Source organism: Adiantum capillus-veneris, unplaced genomic scaffold (assembly GCF_014529385.1).
Source record: "Adiantum capillus-veneris isolate H3 unplaced genomic scaffold, ASM1452938v2 Hic_scaffold_503, whole genome shotgun sequence".
In the NCBI taxonomy this organism is placed as follows: domain Eukaryota; kingdom Viridiplantae; phylum Streptophyta; class Polypodiopsida; order Polypodiales; family Pteridaceae; genus Adiantum; species Adiantum capillus-veneris.
Window position 1 is genome coordinate 33,721 of NW_028221576.1, and position 26,851 is coordinate 60,571.

General features: G+C 43.3%; 1 protein-coding gene across 2 annotated transcripts in view; it reads right to left on the reverse strand.

The window, feature by feature from the left end:
* Window positions 1-9,242: 9,242 nt before the first annotated feature.
* The window catches only part of LOC147416755 (uncharacterized), a 40,031-nt gene continuing 22,422 nt past the window's right edge, over window positions 9,243-26,851 (reverse strand). The window contains exons 7-8 of one of the 2 annotated variants that reach the window (XM_086508086.1): window positions 9,839-9,941; window positions 9,243-9,750 (exon numbers count right to left, since the gene is read on the reverse strand). In XM_086508086.1, the coding sequence (XP_086364212.1) occupies window positions 9,742-9,750; window positions 9,839-9,941 (112 nt within the window). In that variant the 3' untranslated portion in view covers window positions 9,243-9,741. Of the gene's footprint in view, window positions 9,755-9,838; window positions 9,942-26,851 lie in introns of both variants that reach the window. The other variant, XM_086508085.1, reaches the window with a different exon arrangement.

The window sequence follows — 26,851 nt, forward strand, 5'->3', positions numbered from 1 at the left end:
AGTATTCTAATTAGCATAATTGGTATTCTAGTTAGCATACAATATGATAGTTTGCAAACCTTAAATTTTGTGATGGCTTACGGTCTGAGTAAGCTAGTTGGCATACCCAATATGCTAATTAGCACAACTTGAGAATACACTTGAGTAAGGCTGGTTTACTAAATGTAACTGTGAAGATAGTTTTGACAAGCTATTTAGCATACCCAATATGCTAATTATATGCTAATTACCATACCATGTATGGTAATTAGCATACCTAGTATGGTAGTTAGCATACAACTTGTATTATTCCAACATAAATAGTATGCTAGTTAGCATACCTAGTATATCTAATTAGCATACCCGGTATGCTAGTTTGGAAATCTTATATTTTGTACTAGCTTAGGGTATGAGTAAGCTAGTTGACATACCCAATATGCTAATTAGCACAACTAGAGCATACACTTGAGTAAGGCTTGTTTTCTAAACATAACTATGAAGATAGTTGTGGCAAGCGTGCAAGGAAGTTATCATGATTGGTAACGACAAACACCATAGCCATATACGCACACAAGAGACACAGATGTGAGATAATTTCAATTCCTACAACAAAAAGTTCATTGAAAATCCTTATGTTACAACTTAAAAACTAAAGGGCGTGCTATTATAGATTGCTTCATGGCTTTCTAGGGTGATTGTGTACAATTGCTTTCTCTTTGGGATGTGTTGCATAGGTATTTTGATACATCATACTAGATGTGAAAGTAGGTGGATGATGGGATGATGGTGGTCTAGCTTGAATGTCTATGCATCCAGTTGCTTGTAATACAATCCTTGCACAACGTACGAGCCTCTGTCAATTACATTTCTCCATTCATCGATGTACCCCTTCTCCACCTTCTTGCTTGCTGCAACACACTGTGTCATTACTAAAGTTTTGTAGCTCCTTGCATGCAATTGTATGCATTATTTGATGCCCAATATGTGAGCAATGGTTGCTTGTGCACAACTCTATGTATGTTTTTCCAACTTAATTGGATGCAGCCAATGGTTCAAATGCTATCCCCCATCACACATAAATGAGAAAGAAAGATTATATAATGAACAAGGGAGACTTGTAATAGAACCCTCGATCATCCGCATGCACCACATGGATGATCAAGGGGCTCCGAGTCCCCTTTTTTCATCATCTTGTGAGAGATATACGCCTGCAATGACTTGATTACTACCTCAAGTTCCAAGGTGAGAGATGTATATACACCTGCAATAACTTAATGACTGCCTCAAGTTATTTGTTTTTGGGTGAAAGCATATACACACGTGTCTGAAAATGATGTTTGGGACATTGCTAGGTAGTAGTGCTTGTTTAGCGCATGTTAAAAACCCAAGACATTGTCCATTTTCAAATTAGAATGTCCATAAACAATTATTATCCATTGAAATGAGGCCTTTTTTTCGATTACTAGAGTCGTGGGGTCGTGGAGGGTCTCTCTCTCTCTCTCTCTCTCTCTCTCTCTCTCTCTCTCTCTCTCTCTCTCTCTCTCTCTCTCTCTCTCTCTCTCTCATACACACACATCTTCATAGAACTTTCTGCCCTCCTATCTTTTTTTTTCCCTTCTCCTCCCATCTTCATAGAACTATGGAGAACCAAACAAAAATATTTTTACTAGCCCCAATGTTGGATATGCAAACAACGTATTCAATGATGGTAAGTAAATTTCCAAATACTTACGATACAAGCATTTATGACATTTAAGTGATTTCAAGTAATTAATGTTTGATGTATGTTTGCAGTCCTCAAGAGAAACTTGAAAAAGGGAGCCATTACAGGTGATGAATCACAACTCCCAAGATTCATCTCTTTCTATGATCAGGAAATATGAGGGAGAAAGAAACAAAAAACAGAGGGAGCAAAAATATTTGCAAGGTGAGCGAGGACATCATGCCCTCCATGATGAGGAGAAAAAAAAAATCTCCTCCGAGATTGTGATATCTTTCAAGAGGAGGACTGAAGGTTTTGGTAGAGAATGAAAGGGGAAATCTGGAATCTAGTTGTTGAACATCCTGTTGTTCAAGAAACCCATGATCATTCTTCAATGGAGAAGGTTGTTGTACATAGCTCAATCGTCTCTAATGTCTGTAACACATTAGCTACCATCAAGCAACCAGGTTCTAATGAGGATTTGTTTTTGAAGATTGCAGCATTGTAGATGATGTTGAATTCACAGGATAACATGCCTATTGAAAAAATCTCAAGGGTCTTTAAAGTCGGTCGTCGCCCCTTGTACAAGGCAAAATCACGGATGAAGCCTGATATCAATGGTGGATTGTTCTTGTTGGATGCATGTCTCAAGCAACACCGTCATAGCACTATCACAGACAAACTTAAGGAATTGGTGTACACATTTTGGAGAGAGGAGACTCACGTTTCCCCCAACAAGAAGGATGTTTGTCGGAAGAGAATGGGGAGGAAAAGCTACATAAAACACCATGTGAATCTTTTGGATGATCCTTAGGTGATCAAGCCAATTGAATTTTGGTCTATGCTAGTTAGTATACCTAGTATGCCCATTATCATATTAGGTATGCAAGCTAACACACTTTGTATGGTAGTGATCAATGAAAAGATGCTCACTAGCATATTGAGTATGCTTGTTAACATCCCTGGTATGCTAGTAGGCATTTTGGGTATGCTGGTCAAACAATCTACACTAGTTAGCATAATAGGTATGCTAGTGAGCATATTGGGTATGCAAGCTAACACGCTTTGTATGGTAATGATCATTCAAAGATGCTCACTAGCATATTGGGTGTGCTAGTTAGCATTCTGTGTATGCTGATTGGAACACTGTCTATGCTAGCGAGCATATTTGGTTATTCTAGTTAGCATACCCAATACAATCCCAATATGCTAACTAGCATACCATGTATGCTAGTTAGCATATTGGGTATGCAAGCTAACACACTTTGTATACCAGTGATCATTCAAAGATTCTCACTAGCATACTGGGTATGCTAGTTAGCATACCCAACATGCTCATAAGTACATTGGGTAAGCAAGATAACACACTTAGTATGCTAGTGATAATTCAAAGATTCTCACTAGAATATTGAGTATGCTTGTTAACATACCTAATATGCTAGTTAGGATTCTAAGTTTGCTGGTGAGAACATTTTCTATGCTACTTCGCATACCCGGTATGCTAGTTAGCATATTGGGTATGAAACCTAACACACTTTGTAATCATTCAAAGATGCTAACTAGCATACTTGGGTATGCTTGTTAACATACCTAGTATGCTAGTTAGCATTCTGGGTATGCTGATCGGAACACTGTCTATGCTAATTAGCATACTTAGTATGCTAATTAGAACACCTAGTATGCTAGTTAGCATATTGAGTATGCAAGCTAACAGACTTTGTGTTGGGTATGCTTGTTAACATACCTGGTATGATAGTTAGCATTCTGGGTATGCTAATCGGAACAATGTCTATGCTAGTTAACATATTGGATATGTTAGTTAGCATACCCAATACATACCCTTTATGCTAACTATCATACCTTGCATGCTAGTTAGCATATTGGGTATGCAAGCTAACACACTTTGTATGCTAGTGATCATTCAAAAATGCTAGTTAGCATACTGGGTTTACTTATTAACATATCCTGTATGCTAGCTAGCATTTTGGGTATGGTGGTCATCACATTGTCTATGCTAGTTAGCATATTGGGTATGCAGGCTAACACATCTTGTATATTGGAGCTAGCATTCTGGGAGCATAAGTGACCATTTATAGATATTGTAGGTTGAGTTGTTTTACAGGTTCAAAGAGAAGAATTTAGATTACAAGATTGGCATGAAAATATATTAGATGTTGAAGCCATTCTTTTGTAGGCGATTGAAGGATAGATACACATGTTGTTGCAAATACCATGTGCAAATTTCCTTATTAAAGGATGCATTGAACCACATGCGCTCTCGTGCTTTTGGGCTGCATGAAGCAAGTTGCAATTGTGTATGCAATTCTTGTGAAACCGGTGACAACAGTGGCATGGGTTGCAAGGCGTCACATCTCACGTTCAAAGGTGTCACACAATTGTGGGAGTCAATTCTCTGTCCAAAGCAACCAGATGCAAGTTTCCATAGAAGGGAATGTCTGATGGGAGATTGTAAGATATGTGGAGTGAAGAGGATGAAATTATGCTGCTTGGAGATAGCAAAGCCAGAGAGTATTACTATGAAAGTATTTGCATATATAGAAGCAAAAGACAAGCATGGAAACAATAAAAAAAGAAAAGATCTTTTGTGTAAAAGAAATGCAGTGATGGGAGTTCCTTCAACTCTTGAAGACCAAGTTGAAGATATTTATCACTCATATATAGCTTGATGGCAAGCACAACAATTCAAGGATTGTCTACTTAGGTTTTCGGATGACATGGTTGTTTCAGTTGTTGATTTTGTAGAGAATTATGCCTTCAAGGAGAAAAAGTAGATTCAGTCAATGCATTGGCACTCTAGATAGGTAACCATTTTTGTACACATAACGTACTACCGCATGGAAGGGGAGGTAGTCAAAACAATCCACTTCTTCATATCAGATGACAAGGTGCATGAAACATTGTTTGTGCAACATTGCTTTATGCTACACCGTGATTGGTTACAACAAGAGGATGTGACTCCCAAACAACACCGGGTGTGGTCTGATGGTGCGGCCTCGCAGTTCAAGGGAGCCAGGCCTTTCTATTTTTTTTGCAAGATATGGTGGATTGACAGGGATTGGGATGAGTTGGTTCTTCTTTGGATCAAGGCATGGCAAGGGAGATCATGATGATGAAGCCTAATGGAGCTATTCTAAAGTGTGCAACAGATATGGTTTCTTATTGCCAAGCAAACTTGTCAAAGGGAGCACCACCTGCATCATATCGTGCAAAAGATAGAGAATGTTCCCATGTGTTCTGGGAGGTCAAATTAGGGAAAATGAATGAGGAAGTCAAGTGAAATTGTGCCACTTCTAAAGAAACTCGCTCTTTGCATGTCTTTCATGGTCATAACTTGCAGGATTCAAACTGCCCTTGCAACCATACCATTGGCATGGTTTTGTGATTCATGCATGCACTCAAGTTTAGAATCGCTGCATAAACATACCTCATGTGAAACCTTGGGAGTATCACCTTTTGATGCCATTACCTGATGAGGTTGAGGCTGTTGAGCTGCAATATGTGACAATAAAAAACGCGATAGATTTGTATGTTTTATGTACACGGTGGACACATGTCTTGGACGTGGAATTATGGTGGTTGTGTGACTTGATTATGCGATTTGGTATGTGGTATGATATGCATATCATATTGCTACTTAGAATCTAGTTTGGTTTTGGGGTTTCTTGAGTTCATTTGCTAAGTTACTTTGAGGCTATGGTAGGTATGTTGTTTGGTATTCTTCAAAATATGATGTTCAATCCAATTAATTAGAAATTGTGTTTTTTTTTCAAAGTTATATTTCAAACTAATAAGAGATGTGCATGAGCATACATTCCCACAAGTATACATGCTACATTTGATAGTTTGGTGATTGAAGAAATGCATAATCTAATATAGATTTTTCTCATGCCACACTAATATTTGAAGATATTGTAATACGAGCGTTAAAAAGCTAAAAAATAATGCTTCAATGCAAAGCTCGCAAACGAAAGCTTGCAAATATAAAATCCCCGTACATGCATATTTTTTTTGGTGCGTTCCTCATGGGCATTCATTCTCTCTCTCTCTCTCTCTCTCTCTCTCTCTCTCTCTCTCTCTCTCTCTCTCTCTCTCTCTCTCTCTCCACTTTCTCACAGTTTTCCACTCTTGTTTTGGTCATTGTACGATTTCTCATTAAGTCAAGGAAGGCTCTACCTTCCCGTCAGTAGAAGGAACCTTGAGCACACACTGATCACTCATCCTGAGCATACATCATCATTCTCTTCCATTGCACATTACATTTGAAGCCAAATCATTGGTGGGATATGTACTAGTCAATGCCACGGCCCACTACCCACATTGAAACAGTTAAAAAGAGGAATTTTTGCAATTAGCGTCTTTTGCACTCTAGATTAGATTGATTAATTTTCTATTAAATCCCATTTAATTATACCTCAAAATCGAAAACCCGTTCCGGTTATGTGGTTGTGTGTACTCAAAGCCATTTGTAGACATCAAAATGAAATGGTGAAGATCTAGGTTTTACACTTCCATAAATCCTTTACTTCCTTTCCTTGCATTAGTGATTCCTTTCAACTTGAATGATGGTTCCTTTTATGTTTCCATGAATGAAGAGGGGGAATGAGAGAGTGCACTAGAGATGTGTAGAACATCCCCTACCATTATTCTATAAATCCTTTCAACGAAATTTTCCTCATCCTCTTTGACTCCCCCTACCTTGAAAATTTCCTCCACCACATGTATTTTGCCTTTGATTTTCAAACATTTTCTAATTGCTATGATTCTAGTTTCCACAACCATGGCCATCTCTTTGACCTACATCACATCCTCTACCTCTACCTCTATATCTATTATTTTAGAAGTTTTAACCACACATTGTGAATTTTACGAGTTCTCTTCTCTCTCACAATCAGCAAGGACACAAGGTCTATAAATCTCGTAATGTTTCCAAGTATGACTAGAAGTCTAGAATAGCTAGTATATCATCAATTACGATACCATTATATGCAAGGGACTCACATTCTTAATCATCAAAACATAGTCTTTCATTTGGTAGACCCATTTTTTTCACAATGTTGAGCTATATCTTCAACTCCAGCTTCATTGCCTTATTGTTGGTCACATCGTTTGAGAATAAATTCTTCCATTGTCTTCATAAGGGAATTCTACATCCTGTATTTCCTAATCATGGTATTCTCCATTTTGATAAATAATGAATACATAGCCTTCAATGCTCTCTGCTTCCAATCTTTAAAAGATTTCATATGTTAAGTAGAATTCTCCTTAGGCAATGCTGGTGTATCTTTGCATTCACCTTCAATGTACTTCCAATAACCTTTACCCATTAAGAAATTGTCCATTCTAAACTTCAAAGCATGGAAGTTGGTCTTGTCTAGCTTCTCACCGATAATAGTGTTGATTCCATCATTGTTAAAAATGCTTGCAAGAAAGGAAAAGCTACATAAAACTTGCAACTAACCAAAAATAGCATGTATTTGTCACAACATGTGACCACATTTGCATAAATATGCCCGATAACTATTTCACATTACTATGCAGTACCAAGCAACGACATTAGAAAATCCCATGAGCTTCACAAAAGAGTATTTTATAGATGGATGGATGTATGGAAATATGATCCTATGAGGTTCTATACTACCCAGGAGTTATCGAATCGTTTTGGTCTTTTTGATCGTGACATCTTTCTCAAATCCCTAATGGACATATTTCCAAGGGGTTGAAGTTGAAAAACTAGTTGCTTAGCTCATTTGTCCCTATATAATCTACAATGGTCTAAGGATCCCTATGCTTTTGAAAATGCCCAAGTTAGTCAAACCTCTCACACAATCAATTCACACCAATTGAATGGTAAATGGGATGTGCTTTGGATCATTGTCTGTAGAAAAGAATATAGTAAACCACACCACCCCCCCCCAACACACACACACACACACACACACACACACACACACACACACACACACACACACACACAAAAACACAAAATACCACCCAAAAATGGTTCCTTTTGTGGTTGATTCTTCATAAAGCATTTGGGCAACAACCAAGGTCGTGACTATGGAGATAGGAAGATATAGGCAATGGCAAGTGCTCTTGGTGCCACTCCTCGTCATGACTATGGAGATAGGCAGATATATGCAATGGCAAATGCTCTCGGTGCCACTCCTCTTATGAAGATATTACATTTTCTTGTTATGCGATGATAAGCTTGAAATTTTACACAAACATTGACTTTGCCATGTGGCCCTATTCAACAAGCTTAATCCAACAATTCACAATTGCTCCCAACAAGCTTGATCCAATGGTCTACAATTGCACCCAAACAGTCTATTGAGGCCCACTTGTCAATGGACATAGCAAGGAAAAAGCTTTGGTGTCTCGTTATGTATGATTCTATGTGATGGTCTCATAATAAAATCCCATGAACTTCACAAAAGAGAATTTTATAGATGGATGGATGTATAGAATTACGATCCTATGAGGTTCTATACTTCCCAAGAGTTATCGGATTGTTTGGGCCTATCTAATTGTGACATCTTTCTCAAAACCCTACTAGACATATTTCCAAAGGGTGGAAGTTGAAAAACTAGTTGTTTAGGTCATTTGCCCCTACATAATCTACAATGGTCTAAGGTATGCTTCTGAAAACGCCCAAGTTAGTCAAACCTCTCTCACAAAAGGAACCAAAAAATGGTTCCTTGTGGTTGATTCTTCATAAAGCATTTGGATTACAGCTAAGGCCTTGACTGTGGAGATAGGCAAATACAAGCAATGACGAGTGCTCTCACTGCCACTCCTCTCATGAAGATAGTTGTTTCTGTTATGAATGAAAAGCTTGAAATTTCATCCAAGCATTGACTTTGCCATGTAGCCTTATTCAAAAAACTTAATTCAATTGTCCACAATTGCTCCCAACAAGCTTGATCCAATGGTCTACAGTCTACTAAGGCCTTGCACAATCAACTATTGATGTTGCACGCTCTGCTTGTTATCAAATGAGCTTTGTGTGTTATATGACTATAGTAGAGATGACCAAGCTCCCTTCTTGTGTTGCACTATAATCCACTAGTTTTACAGCTTGCAAAGCAGCCCAAAATCGTAGTGATAAAAAATACGCAATTGAAGTGCTGCTATTTATTTATTTTTTTCGAGAAAAAGATCCTTCTATTGATTCTACCAAATATGGAAACATGCTGAGGTCTCATACTTGCAAAGCCTCAAAAAATGCACACAACTCTTGAGCTTGAAGAACTGGTGCACCAAAATTCAAATAAAGGGTTCAAATGGCCTTCAATTGCCAGCCGAACACAAGTTTAATGTAGGCTCCAATATTTTTGTTAATTTGTGCAAAAAACACAGCTAAATGCTAAGCAAAAGTCCTGTGAAAATAAGAACTTTTCTCTCGATTGATAATAGAGGCCGAGAAGGTTAACAGTTCCGATTTTGAACAATGCATCACTCCGTTGCAAGAATTTGTACACACATACAACTCATGGTAAGTAATGGCTAAGAGGAGAGCTTGCAATTTTGGGTGCAATGGTAGATGGAATAATAAAATAATTGAATGAGAATATAATCAACTTGAGCAGCAGCTATTATGACCCTGTCATGAGACCCCTTGTAAAACAATGGGCATAAAAAATAGTTCGGATCCTCCACAGCTCTGGTCTTGATAACGCGTGCCTTATTTGCAAAAACCCGATTTGCATTGGCATAGCAATACAGATGTTAAGAAAGGACTCATTGAAGAGCAACTTTAGTTCTGGTGGTCAAAAATCTTCCTATTTGCACGACCTTCCTTTACAAACAATTGAGTTTTGGTTGTGAAATGCAAAGAATGTACAGGCCAGTGCATGTCAAATAAACCTGGTCTACAATTTTGCATGCTACACCTGTACATACAAGGGGCTTAAATTGAGCCTTCGTTCGCTTTAAATTGAGTTTTTCTGTTGACAGCCAGATCTACAAGACATTCATTCGCTTTGGAATGTGTATATTTGCTCTCTTCAAAAGTTCAGTGGAGGCTTTGCTTGCAGCATTTAGGACTTCTGCCTACAGAGGAAGTCAAAGAAGAAAATAAGAAATCATGCAACAACAGTAAAGCTGAAGGATAGCTATATTGAAGATAGCAATAACCTCATCGACCGTTAATATTTTCTGCGAGCGCATGATCCATCGGCCATCACACATGACAGAATCGATATTTTCGGTCCTCATACAATAGACTAAACTTGCAATCCTGTAAAATTCCAAATCCAGGGATAAAAATGTGAGTGCACGAGAGAGAGAGAGAGAGAGAGAGAGAGAGAGAGAGAGAGAGAGAGAGAGAGAGAGAGAGAGAGAGAGAGAGAGATGAAATGAAATGTTATATTGACGTCTTCAAAAGGCCAAAGTGACCTATGAGACCAGAAAGTTACAATGTGGTGGATCTGATACAAAGTCAGAGTAACAAGATGACAAAATGACGAGAGAGAGAGAGAGAGAGAGAGAGAGAGAGAGAGAGAGAGAGAGAGAGAGATGAAATGAAATGAAATGTTATATTAACGTCTTCAAAAGGCAAGAATGACCTATGAGACCAAACTGATACAAAAGTGGTGAATCTGTTACAATGTCTGGGTACCTTAGTACTAAATTACTAAGTGTGAAAATAAATGTGAAAAATAAATACAAAGTATTAAATAAACTTCTTATGAGCATTCTAGGTGTCTGGCTAGAATGCTTCTAATCCTTTGTTGTAGTCTCCTCCGGTGAAGTGTGCTTCTGCATCTTGGTCGTGGTCGTCTTGATTTCCTAAGCTCAATCGCTCTGTCAATTAGGGTGCCTTTGGTATGAATGTGGGTACTCCTTTGTGCTGGCTGCTGGCCTCTTGCTTCTCCTTCCACTCCTGCTTCTCTCGATCCGAAGAAATCTGTGATCTTCCTATGAGGCTGTAGTGCTCTTTGTCTTCTCATTAGATTATCCCTGTGCCGATGTAGTTCCAGTAGGTACAAGCCTAAGCATCTTTGATCTTGGTATTGCATGATTCTATCTAGAGGTCCAAAGCCTTCTTTAAATAGGCAATGGAAACGCCCACGTATCTCATAGTATACTGTGCAGTGGCAAATGTAGTGCAATTCAGATAGCTGTAGGAAGTTTCCTTTGTAGTCAACCATCTTCGTGCCCAATTCTTGTGTAGGGTCTACCCATGTCCTCTTAGTATCCAACTGTATAAGATCCTGTCGGATGATTTTATTAATCTCCGTTCGTGTAATTGCCAGTGATGGAGCCTCAAGAGAGTATTGGAAGTGGGGTAATCTTTCCATACTGAACCCGTGTCTCTGAAACCACGAGGACAGTTGCGCATACCAACATGATGTATCCCCTTTCATTGCTAATTGTCGAGAGGATTCGAGGGCCAATCTAGTATATCGGCAATTATTTGTATCCCACAAACCATGTATAAAGGACACTAATTTGGGAAGAGCTTCAATTTCTATCGGAGGGGCACCTAGTTCCGCTCGGGAAATCGCGTGTGGTACGGAGGCCTTGGCTGTAATCATTCGGGAAATCATAGATACCAAAGGTCTCTCCATTGACTTCCAATTATCCTGATCCACAGATGGTCCCCAAATCTGGACCCCATAAAGCATAGCCGAAGCCACCACAGTATCAAAGAGCCATAGTTTTGTTCGTGGTTCCTGAAACTGCACTTGTGAACACATCCTCTCCAACCCTCCCAAGGCCGCAGAAGCTCTGGATAATCTCGCATCCGTTGCTTTCTTAAGAGTAAACTTCGGTCCTGCAAATACCACACCAAGGTATGTGTATGCGTCTGTGTACTCTACTGTATCTTGGCCATATGCAAATGTAGATGCCGATCTCCTAACCCACTGCGGTGTGGTGTTAAACACCATAACTTTGGTTTTACCCAAGTTTACCGACAGTCCACTGTCCTTCGCGAATTTATGTAATGCATCTAGCTGCCTCTGCATTCCATCTGGTGATTCTGCTACCAATACAATATCATCTGCATACAATAAAAAAGGGATCCATGACCCTGCAAGTTGAGCACCTCTGTCACCCTCTCTATCGATGTAATCTGATACCTCATCTATGTACATACCAAATAAAGTAGGGGACAGTGGGCATCCCTGCTTTACTTCAACGGTGGAATGAACAATGTCGGAATCCCCTTCTGGAGTACGTACATAACCAGTTACTGACCCGTATAAGGCCATGATCCCCCAAATAATCTCTTTGGGGACCCCTAACTCTTGCATCCTGCGCATCAATCTGGCCCTTGGTACTGTATCAAAAGCTTTCCGAAAATCCATAAAGCAACAATACATCCTTCTCCCGTTTGCTCTTCCTTCCTCAATAATGGCTCTGAGCGTAAGAATATGATCTAAAGTGGAATAACCCCTTCTGAATCCAGCTTGTCCTGTTGCCCTTATGCCCTCATTCTCTGCCCATCTACTCAAGTTCTGTTCAAGAATGGATGCGTACAGTCGGGTCAATGTGTGACCCACCATAATGGTACGGTAGTTCCCGGGTATCATAGGATCCCCTGACTTGAAAATAGGTACGATAGTAGATAATTTCCAAGATTCAGGTAATCCTTCACACATAACCCGATTAAACAGACGAGCAAGGACTTTTGAAAGTAGATCCCTGGCATGGATCAGATGTTCTGCTACTAAACCCTCATGATCATATTCTCTTCTTGTCTTCATCTTATCAATGTCTTTTTCCACCATTTCGACAGTAAAGAAAGTACTAGTAGCAGGGCGTGGCTCTAGCGGATCTGGTAATGGAGGCTGTCTAGATACCGTATAGAATGATGTTACATATTGGTCCCAAATCTCAGGAGAAGTAATTGTCGAAGGTGATGAGTGCTCGTGAAATAAACGCCAGGCCTCATGTGAGTCCTGACTCAAGAAGAGCTGATATAAATCCTTCTCCATTTTGGCTAAAAATGCCCTTTTCTTGCGACGTACTATACGTCGAAGAGCAATCCGAGACTGCTTATATGTGATGATCCCAAGTGTAAGCTCTTTCTGGACCTGGGTTCTCGTCTCTCTGCATTCCTCATCATACCAACTGTTTTGAGGCATGTTCCCAGATCCCCTCTTCTGATCAGGTTGAGTATGTGGGTATGCCTCTTGTGCTGCTCCATGTAGTATCTGTGTTAACTGAGAAGTAATCTCCTCTACAGTATATACTGGCTCGACTGCCCACATCCTATTATAGATCTTTTCCACGTAGACTGAATCAGTTTCTGGCGTGAAAGTATATCTTGTGTGTGTCTTCTTCCTTTGTACTTGAGAGGCATTGTATTGGAAGGAGATTGATAAGGTCAAGAGAGCATGATCCATTGCAATCCCAACCGGTCTGGGTCCCACCTTAAAGTCCTCGATACTAGAAATAAAGCTTGGTGAAGTCATGACATAATCCACTGTACTGGCCCCATGCCTGTGCGGGAAGCATGTAAAATCCCCCAGATAACGGAAAATTCTCTAGACCATTAAGTATGGCCAAACCATGTATAGTTGCCATCTCCATGAGATGTCTCCCATATTCAGTGTGTTCTTTATCCTGTGAGTTTCTAGTAAGCCCCCTCTGTGATAAATCCACTTCTCTGAGCATTTCCTCAGAAGTATCATAGAATACTGCTTGAGAGTTGGCCGTTCTGGCATTAAAGTCTCCTAAGAGAACGATGTCTCCATCTCTAGAGAACTCCCATATGTCATTATTCAATATGGAGAAAGGGGACTGTCCTTTAGGTGAGGAGTAGACTAAGGTACTTGGAGGGAAGTAGCATATAGCGATATATAGAAATCTACCTGTCTCGGCTCTCACTCTCACCCACATATACCTTGCTTGCTCATCTTTCCTGATAATCTGTAGTAGTGGTTTCAGCTCCTCTTTAAATAAGACTGCTACTCCTCCTGAACCCCGGCTACCCCATAGAGATCTCTTGTCTGGTTGACCAGCTGTTTCCCATAAATAACCATTCACATGTGGCATACGCTGTCCCGGTATCTGGTGTGTCTCTGAGTAGAAAACTATGTCTCTGTCCCTAAAGTTGTCTTCAAAGGCACCTACATCTAGCCTATATGATCGATTACAATTCCACGCCGCTATCCGGAGCGTCGCCCCATAGGTCTCGCCCCAGAGAGAGAGAGAGAGAGAGAGAGAGAGAGAGAGAGAGAGAGAGAGAGAGAGAGAGAGAGAGAAATGAAATGAAATGTTATATTAACGTCTTCAAAAGGCCAGAGTGACCTATGAGACCAAACTGATACAAAAGTGGTGAGTCTGTTACAATGTTTGAAAAGTGTGAAAATGTGAAAATAAATGCGAAAAAACTAAATAGAAAGTATTAGATAAACTTCTTAGGAGCATTCTGGGTGTCTGGCTAGAATCCTTTGTTGTAGTCTCCTCCGGTGAAGTGTGCTTCTGCATCTCGGTCGCGGTCGTCTCGATTTCCTAAGCTCAATCGCCCTGTCAATGAGGGTGCCTTTGGTATGAATGTGGGTACTCCTTTGTGCTCGCTGCTGGCCTCTCGCTTCTCCTTCCATTCATGCTTCTCTCGATCCGAAGAAATCTGTGATCTGGCTCTGAGGCTGTAGTGCTCTTTGTCTTCTCATTAGATTATCCCTGTGCCGATGTAGTTCCAGTAGGTATAGGCCTAAGCACCTTTGATCTTGGTATTGCATGACTCTATCTAGAGGTCCACAGCCTTCTTTAAACAGGCAATGGAAACGCCCACGTATCTCATAGTATACGGTGCAGTGCCATATGTAGTGTAATTCTGTCTCCGGCTCCATTCCGCATAACTTGCAAATTCTGCTCTCAGGTGGGATTCCCCTAAATCTGCCAAATTCAATTTCCAACTGGTGTGAGGATGTACGAATCTGACCAATAGCACATCTCAAACCATGAGACAGGTGGGTATCCATGTAGCTCGGGCGAATCACAAAGCCATCTTCAGATAGCTGTACGAAGTTTTCTTTGTAGTCGGCCATCTTCGTGCCCAATTCTTGTGTAGGGTCTACCCATGTCCTCTTAGTGTCCAACTGTATAAGATCCTGACGGATGATTTTATTAATCTCCGTTCGTGTGATTGCGAGTGATGGAGCCTCAAGAGAGTATTGGAAGGGGGGTAATCTTTCCATACTGAACCCGTGTCTCTGAAACCACGAGGACAGTTGCGCATACCAGCATGATGTATCTCCTTTCATTGCTAATTGTCGAGAGGATTCGAGGGCCAATCTAGTATATCGGCAATTATTTGTATCCCATAAACCATGTATAAAGGACACTGATCTGGTAAGAGCTTCAATTTCTATTGGAGGGGCAGCTAGTTCCGCTCGGCTAATCGCGTGTGGTACGGAGGCCTTGGCTCTAATCATTCGGGAAATCATAGATACCAAAGGTCTCTCCATTGACTTCCAATTATCTTGATCCACAGATGGTCCCCAAATCTGGACCCCATATAGCATAGCCGAAGCCACCACAGTATCAAAGAGCCATAGTTTTGTTCGTGGTTCATGAAACTGCACTTGTGAACACATCCTCTCCAACCCTCCCAAGGCCGCAGAGGCTCTGGACAATCTAGCATCCACTGCTTTCTTAAGAGTAAACTTTGGTTCTGTAAATACCACACCAAGGTATGTGTATGCATCTGTGTACTCTAATGTATCCTGGCCATATGCAAATGTAGGTGCTGATCTCCTAACCCACTGCGGTGTGGTGTTAAACACCATAACTTTGGTTTTACCCAAATTTACCGACAGTCCGCTGTCCTCCGCGAATTTATGTAATGCATCTAACTGCCTCTGCATTCCATCTGGTGATTCTGCTATCAATACAATATCATCTGCATACAACAACAAAGGGATCCATGACCCTGCAAGTTGAGCACCTCTGTCACCCTCTCTATCGATGTAATCTGATACCTCATCTATATAGATACCAAATAAAGTAGGGGATAGTGGGCATCCCTGCTTTACTCCAACGGTGGAATGAACAATGTCGGAATCCCCTTGTGGAGTACGTACATAACCAGTTACCGACCCGTATAAGGCCATGATCCCCCAGATAATCTCTTTGGGGACCCCTAACTCTTGCATTCTGAGCAGCAATCTGGCCCTTGGTACTGTATCAAAAGCTTTCCAAAAATCCACAAAGCAACAATACATCCTTCTCCCGCTTGCTCTTCCTTCCTCAATAATGGCTCTGAGCGTAAGAATGTGATCTAAAGTGGAATAACTCCTCCTAAATCCAGCTTGTCCTGTTGCCCTTATGCCCTCATTCTCTTCCCAACTACTCAATTTTTGTTCCAGAATGGATGCGTACAATCGGGTCAATGTGTGACCCACCATAATGGTACGGTAGTTCCCGGGTATCATAGGATCCCCTGACTTGAAAATAGGTACGATAGTAGATAATTTCCAAGATTCCTTCACACATGACCCAATTAAACAGACGAGCAAGGACTTCTGAAAGTAGATCCCTTGCATGGATCAGATGTTCTGCTACTAAACCCTCATGATCATATTCTCTTCTTGTCTTCATCTTATCAATGTCTTTTTCCACCATTTCGACAGTAAAGAAAGTAGTAGTAGCAGGGCGTGGCTCTAGCGGATCTGGTAATGGAGGCTGTCTAGATACCGTATAGAATGATGTTACATATTGGCCCCAAATCTCAGGAGAAGTAATTGTCGAAGGGGATGAGTGCTCGTGAAATAAACGCCAGGCCTCATGTGAGTCCTGACTCAAGAAGAGCCGATATAAATCCTTCTCCATTTTGGCTAAAAATGCCCTTTTCTTGCGACGTACTATACGTCGAAGAGCAATCCGAGACTGCTTATATGTGATGATCCCAAGTGTAAGCTCTTTCTGGACCTGGGTTCTCGTCTCTCTGCATTCCTCGTCGTACCAACTGTTTTGAGGCATGTTCCCAGATCCTCTCTTTTGATTAGGCTGAGTATGTGGGTATGCCTCTTGTGCTGCTCCATGTAGTATCTCTGTTAGCTGAGAGGTAATCTCCTCTACAGTATATATTGGCTCGGCTGCCCACATCCTATTATAGATTTGTTCCACATAGACTGAATCAGTCTCTGGCGTGAAAGTATATCTTGTGTGTGTCTTCTTCCTTTGGACTTGAGAGGCATTGTATTGGAAGGAGATTGATAAGGTCAAGAGAGCATGATCCACTGCAATCCCAAGCAGTCTGGGTCCCACCTTAAAGTCCTCGATACTAGAAATAAAGCTTGGTGAAGTCATGACATAATCCATTGTACTGGCCCCATGCCTGTGCGGGAAGCATGTGAATCCCCCAGATAAAGGGAAATTCTCTAGACCATTAAGTATGGCCAAACCATGTGTAGTTGCCATCTCCATGAGATGTCTCCCATATTCAGTGTGTTCTTTATCCTGTGAATTTCTAGTAAGCCCCTCCTGTGATAAATCCACTTCTCTGAGCATTTCCTCAGAAGTATCATAGAATACTGCTTGAGAGTTGGCCGTTCTGGCATTAAAGTCTCCTAAGAGAACGATGTCTCCATCTCTAGAGAACTCCCATATGTCATTATTCAATATGGAGAAAGGGGACTGTCCTTTAGGTGAGGAGTAGACTGATGTACTTGGAGGGAAGTAGCATATAGCGATATATAGAAATCTACCTGTCTCGGCTCTCATTCTCACCCACATATACCTTGCTTGTTCATCTTTCCTGATAATCTGTAGTAGTGGTCTCAGCTCCTCTTTAAATAAGACTGCTACTCCTGAACCCCGGCTACCTCGTAGAGATCTCTTGTCTGGTCGACCAGCTGTTTCCCATAAATACCCCTTCACATGTGGCATAAGTTGTCCCGGTATCTAGTGTTTCTCTGAGTAGAAAACTATGTCTCTGTCCCTAAAGTTGTCTTCAAAGGCACCTACATCTAGCCTATATGATCCATTACAATTCCACGCCGCTATCCGGAGCGTCGCCCCATAGGTGTCGCACCGTCATGATGAGCGCTTTTCCAGAACCACTACTTTCCCTCCTCTATAAAAGGCGATTTTCCCCTTTTCTCTTGCTGCCCTGATCTCTGGCATCAACTCTTGCATGTGTGCCACTTGTGCCAATGTAAGGTCATCTCCCAGGAAAATACCGGTTTTCTTAAGAGTTGGCCTCTTCTTTAGAAATTCTTTCCTTATTTCTATAGAGAGAGAGAGAGAGAGAGATGAAATGAAATACTATATTAAACGTCTTCAGAAGGCCAAAATGACCTATGAGACCAAACTGATACAATCCTTGTGGATCTAATCCAATGTCTGGGTACAAAAATAAAATCAAGTAAAGTGAAAGACTAAAACTAGAAGACTCAAATCATCAGCCTGAAAATCATCATCATCATCATCCATGCTCGAGGATGCCCGGTATTGGGCGTTGTCTGAGAAAGTATTGCATCAGTTGCTGAAGAGCTTCGTCAATGTCCACCTCTGTAAATAATCGTATTGGGCGTCTCCCATGTCGTACTAGAATAGTCATGATTCTTTGGTGGAGCCTTCGTCAATGTCATGGTCGCCCCTGTAAACGTGGGCGTCTAGCTCTCCCTAGCTCAGTGGCTTTGTACCTCTGGTAGAAGTGGGATCTGAAGTCTGCTGCGAAGCATGCTCATCTGGCTGCCGAGTCCCTGCTCTAAAGAAGTCAGTGATCTCCCTCTATGAATGTCTCCCACTACCTGGTCTCCTCAAGAGACTTTCCCTGTGTCTGCGCAGCTCTAGCAAAAACAACCCGAGGCATCTCTGATTCTGATATCTCATGACTCTAGCCAGCGGTCCAAAGCCCTCTCTGAATAGACAGTGAAAGCGGCCTCGTATCTCGTAGTATACCGGACAATGACAAATGTGACGTAACTCTGTCTCTGGCTCCATATGACATAACTGGCATATCTTGGCTTATGCTAGTACTCTCCTAAATTTGCCAGTCTCAATCTCTAGCTGATGCGATGATGTGCACACCTGACCAATAGCACATCGTATCCCATAGGATAAATGAGTGTCCATAGGCCGGTCTGATCACACATCCATCTCCTGTTAGTTGGAGGAGATGCTCTCTATAGAAAGCCATCTTCGTGCCCAACTCTTGTACCGGCTATATCCATGTGTTTCTGGTATCTAGTTGAATCAAATCCTCACGTATAAGTCTAGTGGTCACCATCTGTGTGAGAGATAGGGAGGGTGCATCCAAGGAGTACTGGAATGGAGGCAGCCTATCCATGCTGAAGCTGTGTGACTGAAACCATGATGTCATCTGCCCATACCAACATGCTGTACAATAGCACGTGGTACTAAAGCCTTGGCTCTAATGAGCCGCGAGATCATAGAGACCAGAGGCTTCTCCATGTCCCCCCATCCATCACTGCGGCCTGTCCTCCCGTGATGATCCAGTGAAGGTCCCCAAATCTCAGCTCCATAAAGCAATGCAGAAGCCACCAGAGTGTCAAAGAGCCAGAGCTTCGTCCGAGGCTCCTGAAACTAAACCTGTGAACACATCCTTTCCAATCTACCCAATGCTGCATGGGCTCTGGTCAATCTAGTCTTTGCTGCCCTCCCCAATGAAAATGTTGGCCCACTAAAAACCACCCCAAGGTAAGTGTAAGCATCTGTATACTCCACCTTCTCCTGGCCGTATGTGAAGGCGGGTGCTGACCTCCTAATCCACTGTGGGGTGGTATTAAATACCATGACCTTGGTTTTACCAAGGTTGACGGACAAACCACTTTCTTGGGCAAACCTATGCAAAGCATCCAAGTGACGTTGCATCCCCTCCGGAGTCGGAGATCAACACAATATCATCAACACATAACAATAGTGGAATCGATGTCCCTGCCAGCTGTGCACCTCTATCACCATCTCTCTCAATGTAGTCAGAAACCTCATCTACATACATACCAAATAGAGTATGAGAGAGCGGGCAGCCTTGCTTCACCCCAATAGTGGAGTAAACCGGTGTGGATAGACCCTCTGGGGTGCATACAAGCCCCACTACTGACTTGTATAATGCCATGACCCCCCAAATGAGCTCTTTGGGTACTCCCATCTGCTGTAATCTGCGCGTCAATCTAGCTCTGTGCACTGTGTCAAATGCTTTGCGGAAATCCACAAAGCTACAATAGATCCGTCTCCCACGCGCTCTGCCCTCTTCAATGATGGCTCTGAGTGTCAAGATATGGTCAAGAGTAGAAAAACCCCTCCTGAAACCTGCCTGCCCGGTTGCGCGTATCCCCTCCCTCTCTGCCCATCTACTCAGCAAGAATAGATGCGTACAACCGTGCCAATGTGTGTCCAATCATGATAGTGCGATAGTTCCTAGGCTCCATAGGGTCTCCCGACTTGAAGATAGATACAATAGTAGATAGGCTCCAAGTATCACGCAAGCCCTCACACATGGCACGGTTAAACATAACTGCTAGAAGCTCTGCTAGTAAATCTCTGGCATGTGTGAAATGCTCAACCACTAAGCCATCATGATCATATGCTCTCCCAGTCCTCATCCTGTCAATGGCCTTCCTCACCATCTCAGTGGTGAAAAAAGCACATGTGTGTGGGCATGGATCGGGGGGGGGTTGGGAAGGGGAGGCTGCTCAGGAACTGTGTACAAAGATGATGCATACTGGCCCCAAGCCTCTATAGAAGTGATGGTAGCGGGGGGGGTGCTCATGAAAGAGCCTCCATGCCTCATGTGAGTCCTGACTCAAGAATAGCTCGTATAGATCCTGCTCTAAGCGAGCCAAAAAAGCCCTCTTCTTCCGCCGCACTAGGCGTCGGAAGTCAATCTGTGACTGCCTGTGAGTGATCTCCCCCAAAAGCACCTCCTTCTAAAGTCTAGCTCTAGTGTCCCGGCATTCCTCATCATACCAGCTATTCTGGGGCATGCTTCTCGAACGGCATCTCTGCTCAGGCTGGGTATGTGGGTATGCCTCTTCTGCTGCATCATGTAGTGTCTGTGTCAGTATAGTAGTAAGCTCCTCTAGAGGTCGCCCTGGCTCCTTGTGCACAGGCGTGTGTAGATCCCATCTATGTATACAGAGTCCGTCTCCCGCGTAAAGGTGTAACGAGTAGGGGCTGCTGCCCGTCGCCTGTGTGTTACACTAAACTGAAGAGAAATGGTCAGCGACACAAGAGCATGATCCACTGCCACACCAACAGGTCTGGGTCCAACCGTGAGGTCCTGGATACTAGAGATGAGGCTCGTCGGCTGTGCCATGACATAATCCACTGTGCTGGCTCCATGTCTCTGTGGAAAGCATGTAAAACCCTCGGCAGCGAGAAATCTCTGTAGGCCATTCAAGATGGCCAATCCATGTGCAGTCCCCATGTCTATCAAGTGTCGTCCATACTCAGTATGTTCTCCATCCTGTGATAGTTTGGATAGGCCCGTCTCTGCAACATCCAACTCTCTCAGCATCTCCTCTAAAGTATCATAAAATACTGTCTGATGATGGGCAATCCTAGCATTGAAATCCCCTAGAATGATGATGTCACCATCTCTAGAGAACTCCCATATGTCATCATCCAGAATAGAGAAGGGGGACTGTCCTCTGGGTGGTGCATAAACTGACGTACTCGGGGGAAAGTAACAAATAGCAATGTAAAGATATCTGCCTGTCTCTGCTCTCAATCTCACCCACATGTACCTAGCTTGCTCATCCCTGGGGACTATATGTATCAATGGCTGCAACTCCTCCCTGAATAACACTGCCACTCCTCCTGAGCCCCACCCTCTGTGCTCTGATCGTGTCTCCTGTCTACAGGCTGTCTCCCATCTATATCCACTAATGTGAGGCATAGATTGCCCCGGTGCCTGATGTGTCTCAGAGTAGAAGAGGATGTCTCTTCCCGTAAAACTATCCTCAAAGTCACCCACATCAAGGCGCATAGATCCATTACAATTCTAGGTGGCAACTTTCAGTGTGGTCCCATAGGTCTCGCACCGTCGTGTGGAGCGCCACTCTATAATCACCACCCGGCCATCTCTGTAGAAGGCCGTCTTTCCCTTCTCCCTTGCCGCTTGAATCTCTAGCATTACCTCTCTCATATGCGCAAGCTGTGTGAGAGTAAGGTCATCTCCAAGGAATATGCCCGTTTTCTTTAGTGTAGGGCCCTTCTTGAAGAAGTCCTTTGCCTCCATGGATGGGAAACGGATGATTAAAGATCTCCCTTTTGAAGTCTCCCCATTGCCTTGTGTCTTCTTCCCTACCCTCCATGCCTTTGTATGAGTAGCCTCACTACCCATCATGCGGAGAAGTTCTTCAACTTCCCCTTCCATATCATCTCGGTCTTTTAGACCGGTTACTCTTATATGCAAGGCTCTAGTTTTCCTTCGCTGCTCTTCTTCTAGAGTCATGTTGATGATTGTAGGAGTGGGGACGGATGTGGTTTCTTTCCCTTTCCCTTTCTTAGTGACTTCTATCCATTTCTCGGCCTCAACCGCCTTCTTCTGTGTCTTCGTGATCACATCCATCCACAAAGACGTCTTTACCACCTTCTGTTTCTCCTCCTCTGTGATCATCCGTACCTGCTCCTTGATGACCTTGATCTCGTCTATCACCAAGGCCTGAAATTCCCCTTCTTCCAGTCCACTGCTTACTCTATCCGCAAGCTCTCGCTTGAGGGCTGTGACCTCTTCTCTAAGTGCTTGTGAATCCGCCTTAAATGCTTGTAGCTCTGCGTGCAAGTCCTCTTTCTCCTTCTTCCATTGCGCGCCTTCATTGAGAAACATTTGAAGAAGGTTGGCCTTCTCTTTCTACCATCCCTCCGTCTCTGCTTTCCATTCTTTCATCTCCCTCTCCATTTGTGTTATCTGCTTGTTTGTAAGCGCAAAAGTTGCCTTCGTATGGGGCTTACATACTGGCGAAATGATCATGGCCTCCACTGGCGAAGCGCTCATGGCCTCCACTGGCGAAGCGCTCATGGCCTCCATTGGCGATGCGGATATAGCTCGATGCTCTGGCTCGGGTGAGTCCATGCGGATAGGGCACACTAGAAACCAATCCAAAAACAAGGATAGGTGAGCGAGGGTATATCCTCCTCAGCTCGGCGAGCCCACCACGGCTTACAATACAAAATGGTGAGGGATTGGAGCACGCTGGCTCACCCAACTACTACATACAAAGATGTGGGTTCGTGGCCCACTCGAAGAATCAGCATAACCTCCAAAACAGCTCGACGCTCTGGCTCGGCAAAGTTTAGACGGAAAAAACAAAATACCACAAAACAAACCCGATGCGGGTGTGTACATCAACTAAGCCCACTGCGGGCGTTAGCTACCAAGGCAGCTCAAATGAAGGCCTTGCGCCCGCTGTTCTGTGATGATCCGTGTGACCTTCCAAACATAAAAACATAAACCTGTGCAGTGGCAGAGAAATGCACGCGCCCCCCCCCTCGAAACCCTAACACACAGGCAAAATTGCCCTGCGTGCTACCTCTTGCTGCCCTGCGCGCCTTGCACTTGCTGCGTTACCTGCAGAGAGAGAGAATCTCCCTACGCGCTGCCTCTTGATGCCCGAAACCCTAACACACAGGTAGAATTGCCCTGTGTGCTACCTCTTGCTGAGAGAGAGAGAGAGAGAGAGAGAGAGAGAGAGAGAGAGAGAGAGAGAGAAATGAAATGAAATGTTATATTAACGTCTTCAAAAGGCCAAAGTGACCTATGAGACCAGAAAGTTACAATGCCGTGTATCTGATACAAAGTCAGATTAACAAAATAAATTAAACTAGGATAACAAAATATAAATACTGCGGAATCCTAAACTAAGCTGATACGTGTGAAAGGTGAAAGGCGTGAAATGTGTGAACTAAGCAGGACAATGTGTAGACAATATGGGAGGGAATTAGAGATCCATCTTCATAGAGATTCATCTTCATCTGCACTCTGGACGACGAAAAAGTATGGCTCGAATCCTTTGTTGTAGCCTTCGAAACTATGGAGCTCCTCTTCTCCATCGGGGTCGTCTAGATCTCCCTAGCTCCAATGCTCGGTCTATGAGAATTCCAGTAGTGCGGGCAGACCTCTCCACGGTTGGCTGCTCCTCTGTTTGTTCTTCTGGATGTACAATATCTAGTGTAAAGAAATCTGTGATCTGTCTCTGGGGTTGTCTCTCTTCAGCTCTCCTCAGTAAAATTTCTCTATGCCTGTGTAACTCAAGTAGATATAGCCCAAGACATCTCTGATCCTCATAACTCATGACCCTAGATAGAGGCCCAAAACCTTCTCTGAATAGACAATGAAAACGGCCTCGTATCTCATAGTACACTGTGCAATGACATATGTAATGTACCTCTGTCTTTGGCTCTAGATGGCATAAGCGGCATATCCTGCTATCTGCTGGTGTCCCTCTGAATTTGTCAGTCTCAATCTCGAGCTGATGTGAGGACGTGCGTATCTGGCCAATGGCACAACGCAAACCATGAGAAAGATGTGTGTCCATATAGCTAGGTCGAATCACAAACCCATCCCCCGTGAGGTGGAGAAGATGCTCTCTATAGAAAGCCATCTTTGTGCCTAACTCCTGTATCGGCTCTATCCATGTCCTCCTCGTGTTCAGTTGGATCAGATCCTGACGAATGAGTATTAATTTCTACCCGCGTCAGAGACTTGAAGGGTGCCTGTAGAGAGTATTGAAAAGGAGGCAACCTGTCCATGGTGAAACCATGTGTCTGAAACCATGATGCCATCTGTGCATACCAGCATGATGTATCCCCATTAAGAGCTAATTGTCTGGAGGACTCTAGAGCCACCCTGGCATATCTGTCTCTGGTAGTATCCCACAGACTGTGTACAAAGGAGACTGATCTGGTAAGCGCCTCAATCTCCATAGGGGGGGGCAGCTAATTCCGCTCCAATGATATCATGCGGTACGGAAGCCTTGGCTCTAATCAGCCGAGAGATCATAGATACCAGGGGCTTCTCCATACGCCTCCAACCATCCTGGCCTACAGAAGGTCCCCAAACCTGCACCCCATATAACATAGTAGAGGCAACCAAAGTATCAAAGAGCCATAACTTTGTCCTAGGTTCCTGGAACTGAACCTGCGAACACATCCTCTCCATTCCTCCCAGAGCCGCACCAGCTCTAGTTAGTCTAGTCTCTGCGCCCCAGTAAAGACTACCCCCAGGTAAGTGTATGCATCTGTATACTCCACAGTCTCCTGACCATATTTGAAAGTAGGTATTGATCTCTTGACCCATTGCGGTGTGGTGTTAAACACCATAACCTTGGTTTTACCTAGGTTTACACACAATCCACTAACCTCTGCAAAACTCTGTAGTGCATCCAAATGTCGTTGCATACCTACTGGTGAGTCAGATATCAGCACAATATCATCAGCATATAGCAACAATGGGATCCACGTCCCCGCCAGCTGGGCACCCCTGTCACCCTTTCTGTCAATGTAATCAGACACCTCATCAACATACATACCAAATAGAGTAGGAGATAGTGGGCAGCCTTGTTTCACTCCAATAGTAGAGTGAACTAAATCAGATACCCCTTCCGGAGTGCGTACATGTCCCATCACTGATCTGTACAAAGCCATAATCCCCCAAATCACCTCTATGGGCACCCCCATCTCCTTTAGTCTGCGCATCAATCAAGCTCTTGGTACCATATCAAATGCTTTGCGAAAATCCACAAAGCTACAATAGATCCGTCGCCCATGTGCTCTGCCCTCCTCAATGATGGCCCTGAGTGTTAGAATATGATCAAGAGTGGAGAAACCCCTCCTGAAGCCGGCCTGACCCTTTGCTCGTACACCCTCGCCCTCTGCCCAATTACTCAAGTGTTGCTCCAGAATAGATGCATACAACCGTGCCAATGTGTGTCCAACCATAATAGTGCGGTAGTTTCCAAGCTCTGTAGGGTCACCAACCTTGAAGATGGGCACAATATTAGACAACCTCCAAGTCTCAGGTAATCCCTCACACATGGCACGATTGAACAACACTGCGAGAACCTCCATCAGCATATCCCTGGCATGTATAAAGTGCTCCGCTACTAGACCGTCATGATCATATGCCTTCCCGCTCCTCATCCTATTGATGGCCCTTTGTACCATGATCCATCTTAGATGTAAAGAAAGTGCTCGTGGCTGGGCAAGGCTTGGTAGGGTCTCGAAGGGGCTCCTGTCCAGGGACTGTATATAATGATGTCGCATATTGGCCCCACACATCATGTGAAGTAATCACTGGGGGAGGGGAGTGCTCATGGAAGAGTCGCCATGCCTCTCTTGAGTCCCTACTCAAGAACATATGATATAAGTCTCGCTCCATCTGAGCTAGGTAAGCTTGCTTCTTCTGTCGCACAAGGCTTCGGAAAGCAATCCGAGACTGTCTGTAAGTGATGACTCCTAACAGAAGATCCCTCTGAAGCTGGGCTCTCATCTCTCTGCACTCCTCATCATACCAACTATTCTGGGGCATGCTCCCAGAATGTCGTCTCTTGCCCGGCTGAGTGTGTGGGTATGCCACTGATGCAGCCCCATGCAGTGTCTCAGTCAGTAGAGTGGTGCACTCCTCCACTGAGAGGCCTGTACCATTTGTGCCAGTTGTGCCTTCCAATAGACGGTCCCAGAGAGAGAGAGAGAGAGAGAGAGAGAGAGAGAGAGAGAGAGAGAGAGATGAAATGAAATGTTATATTAACGTCTTCAAAAGGCCAAAGTGACCTATGAGACCAGAAAGTTACAATGTGGTGGATCTGAACAAAGTCAGAGTAACAAAATGACAAAATGAAGAGAGAGAGAGAGAGAGAGAGAGAGAGAGAGAGAGATGAAATGAAATGAAATGATATATTAACGTCTACAAAAGGCCAAAATGACCTATGAGACCAACTGATTACAATGATGTGAGAGAGAGAGAGAGAGAGAGAGAGAGAGAGAGAGAGAGAGAGAGAGAGAGCTAACTCTGCAGCTGAAAACCAAGATGAATGGCTACCCACCCTAGGCACATATATAGTAAAGTAGGTGTAGGTAGAACCAAAAATACAGATGTTGGCGAAAAACGTTAAAACTCCATGAAAATGGGTAAAACAGGGATAACCCAAATCTCAACCCAAAATGACCGGCTGGACCAAACTGAAGTGTTTGGCCATACATCCTATATGCAATGTAGTGGGTGGT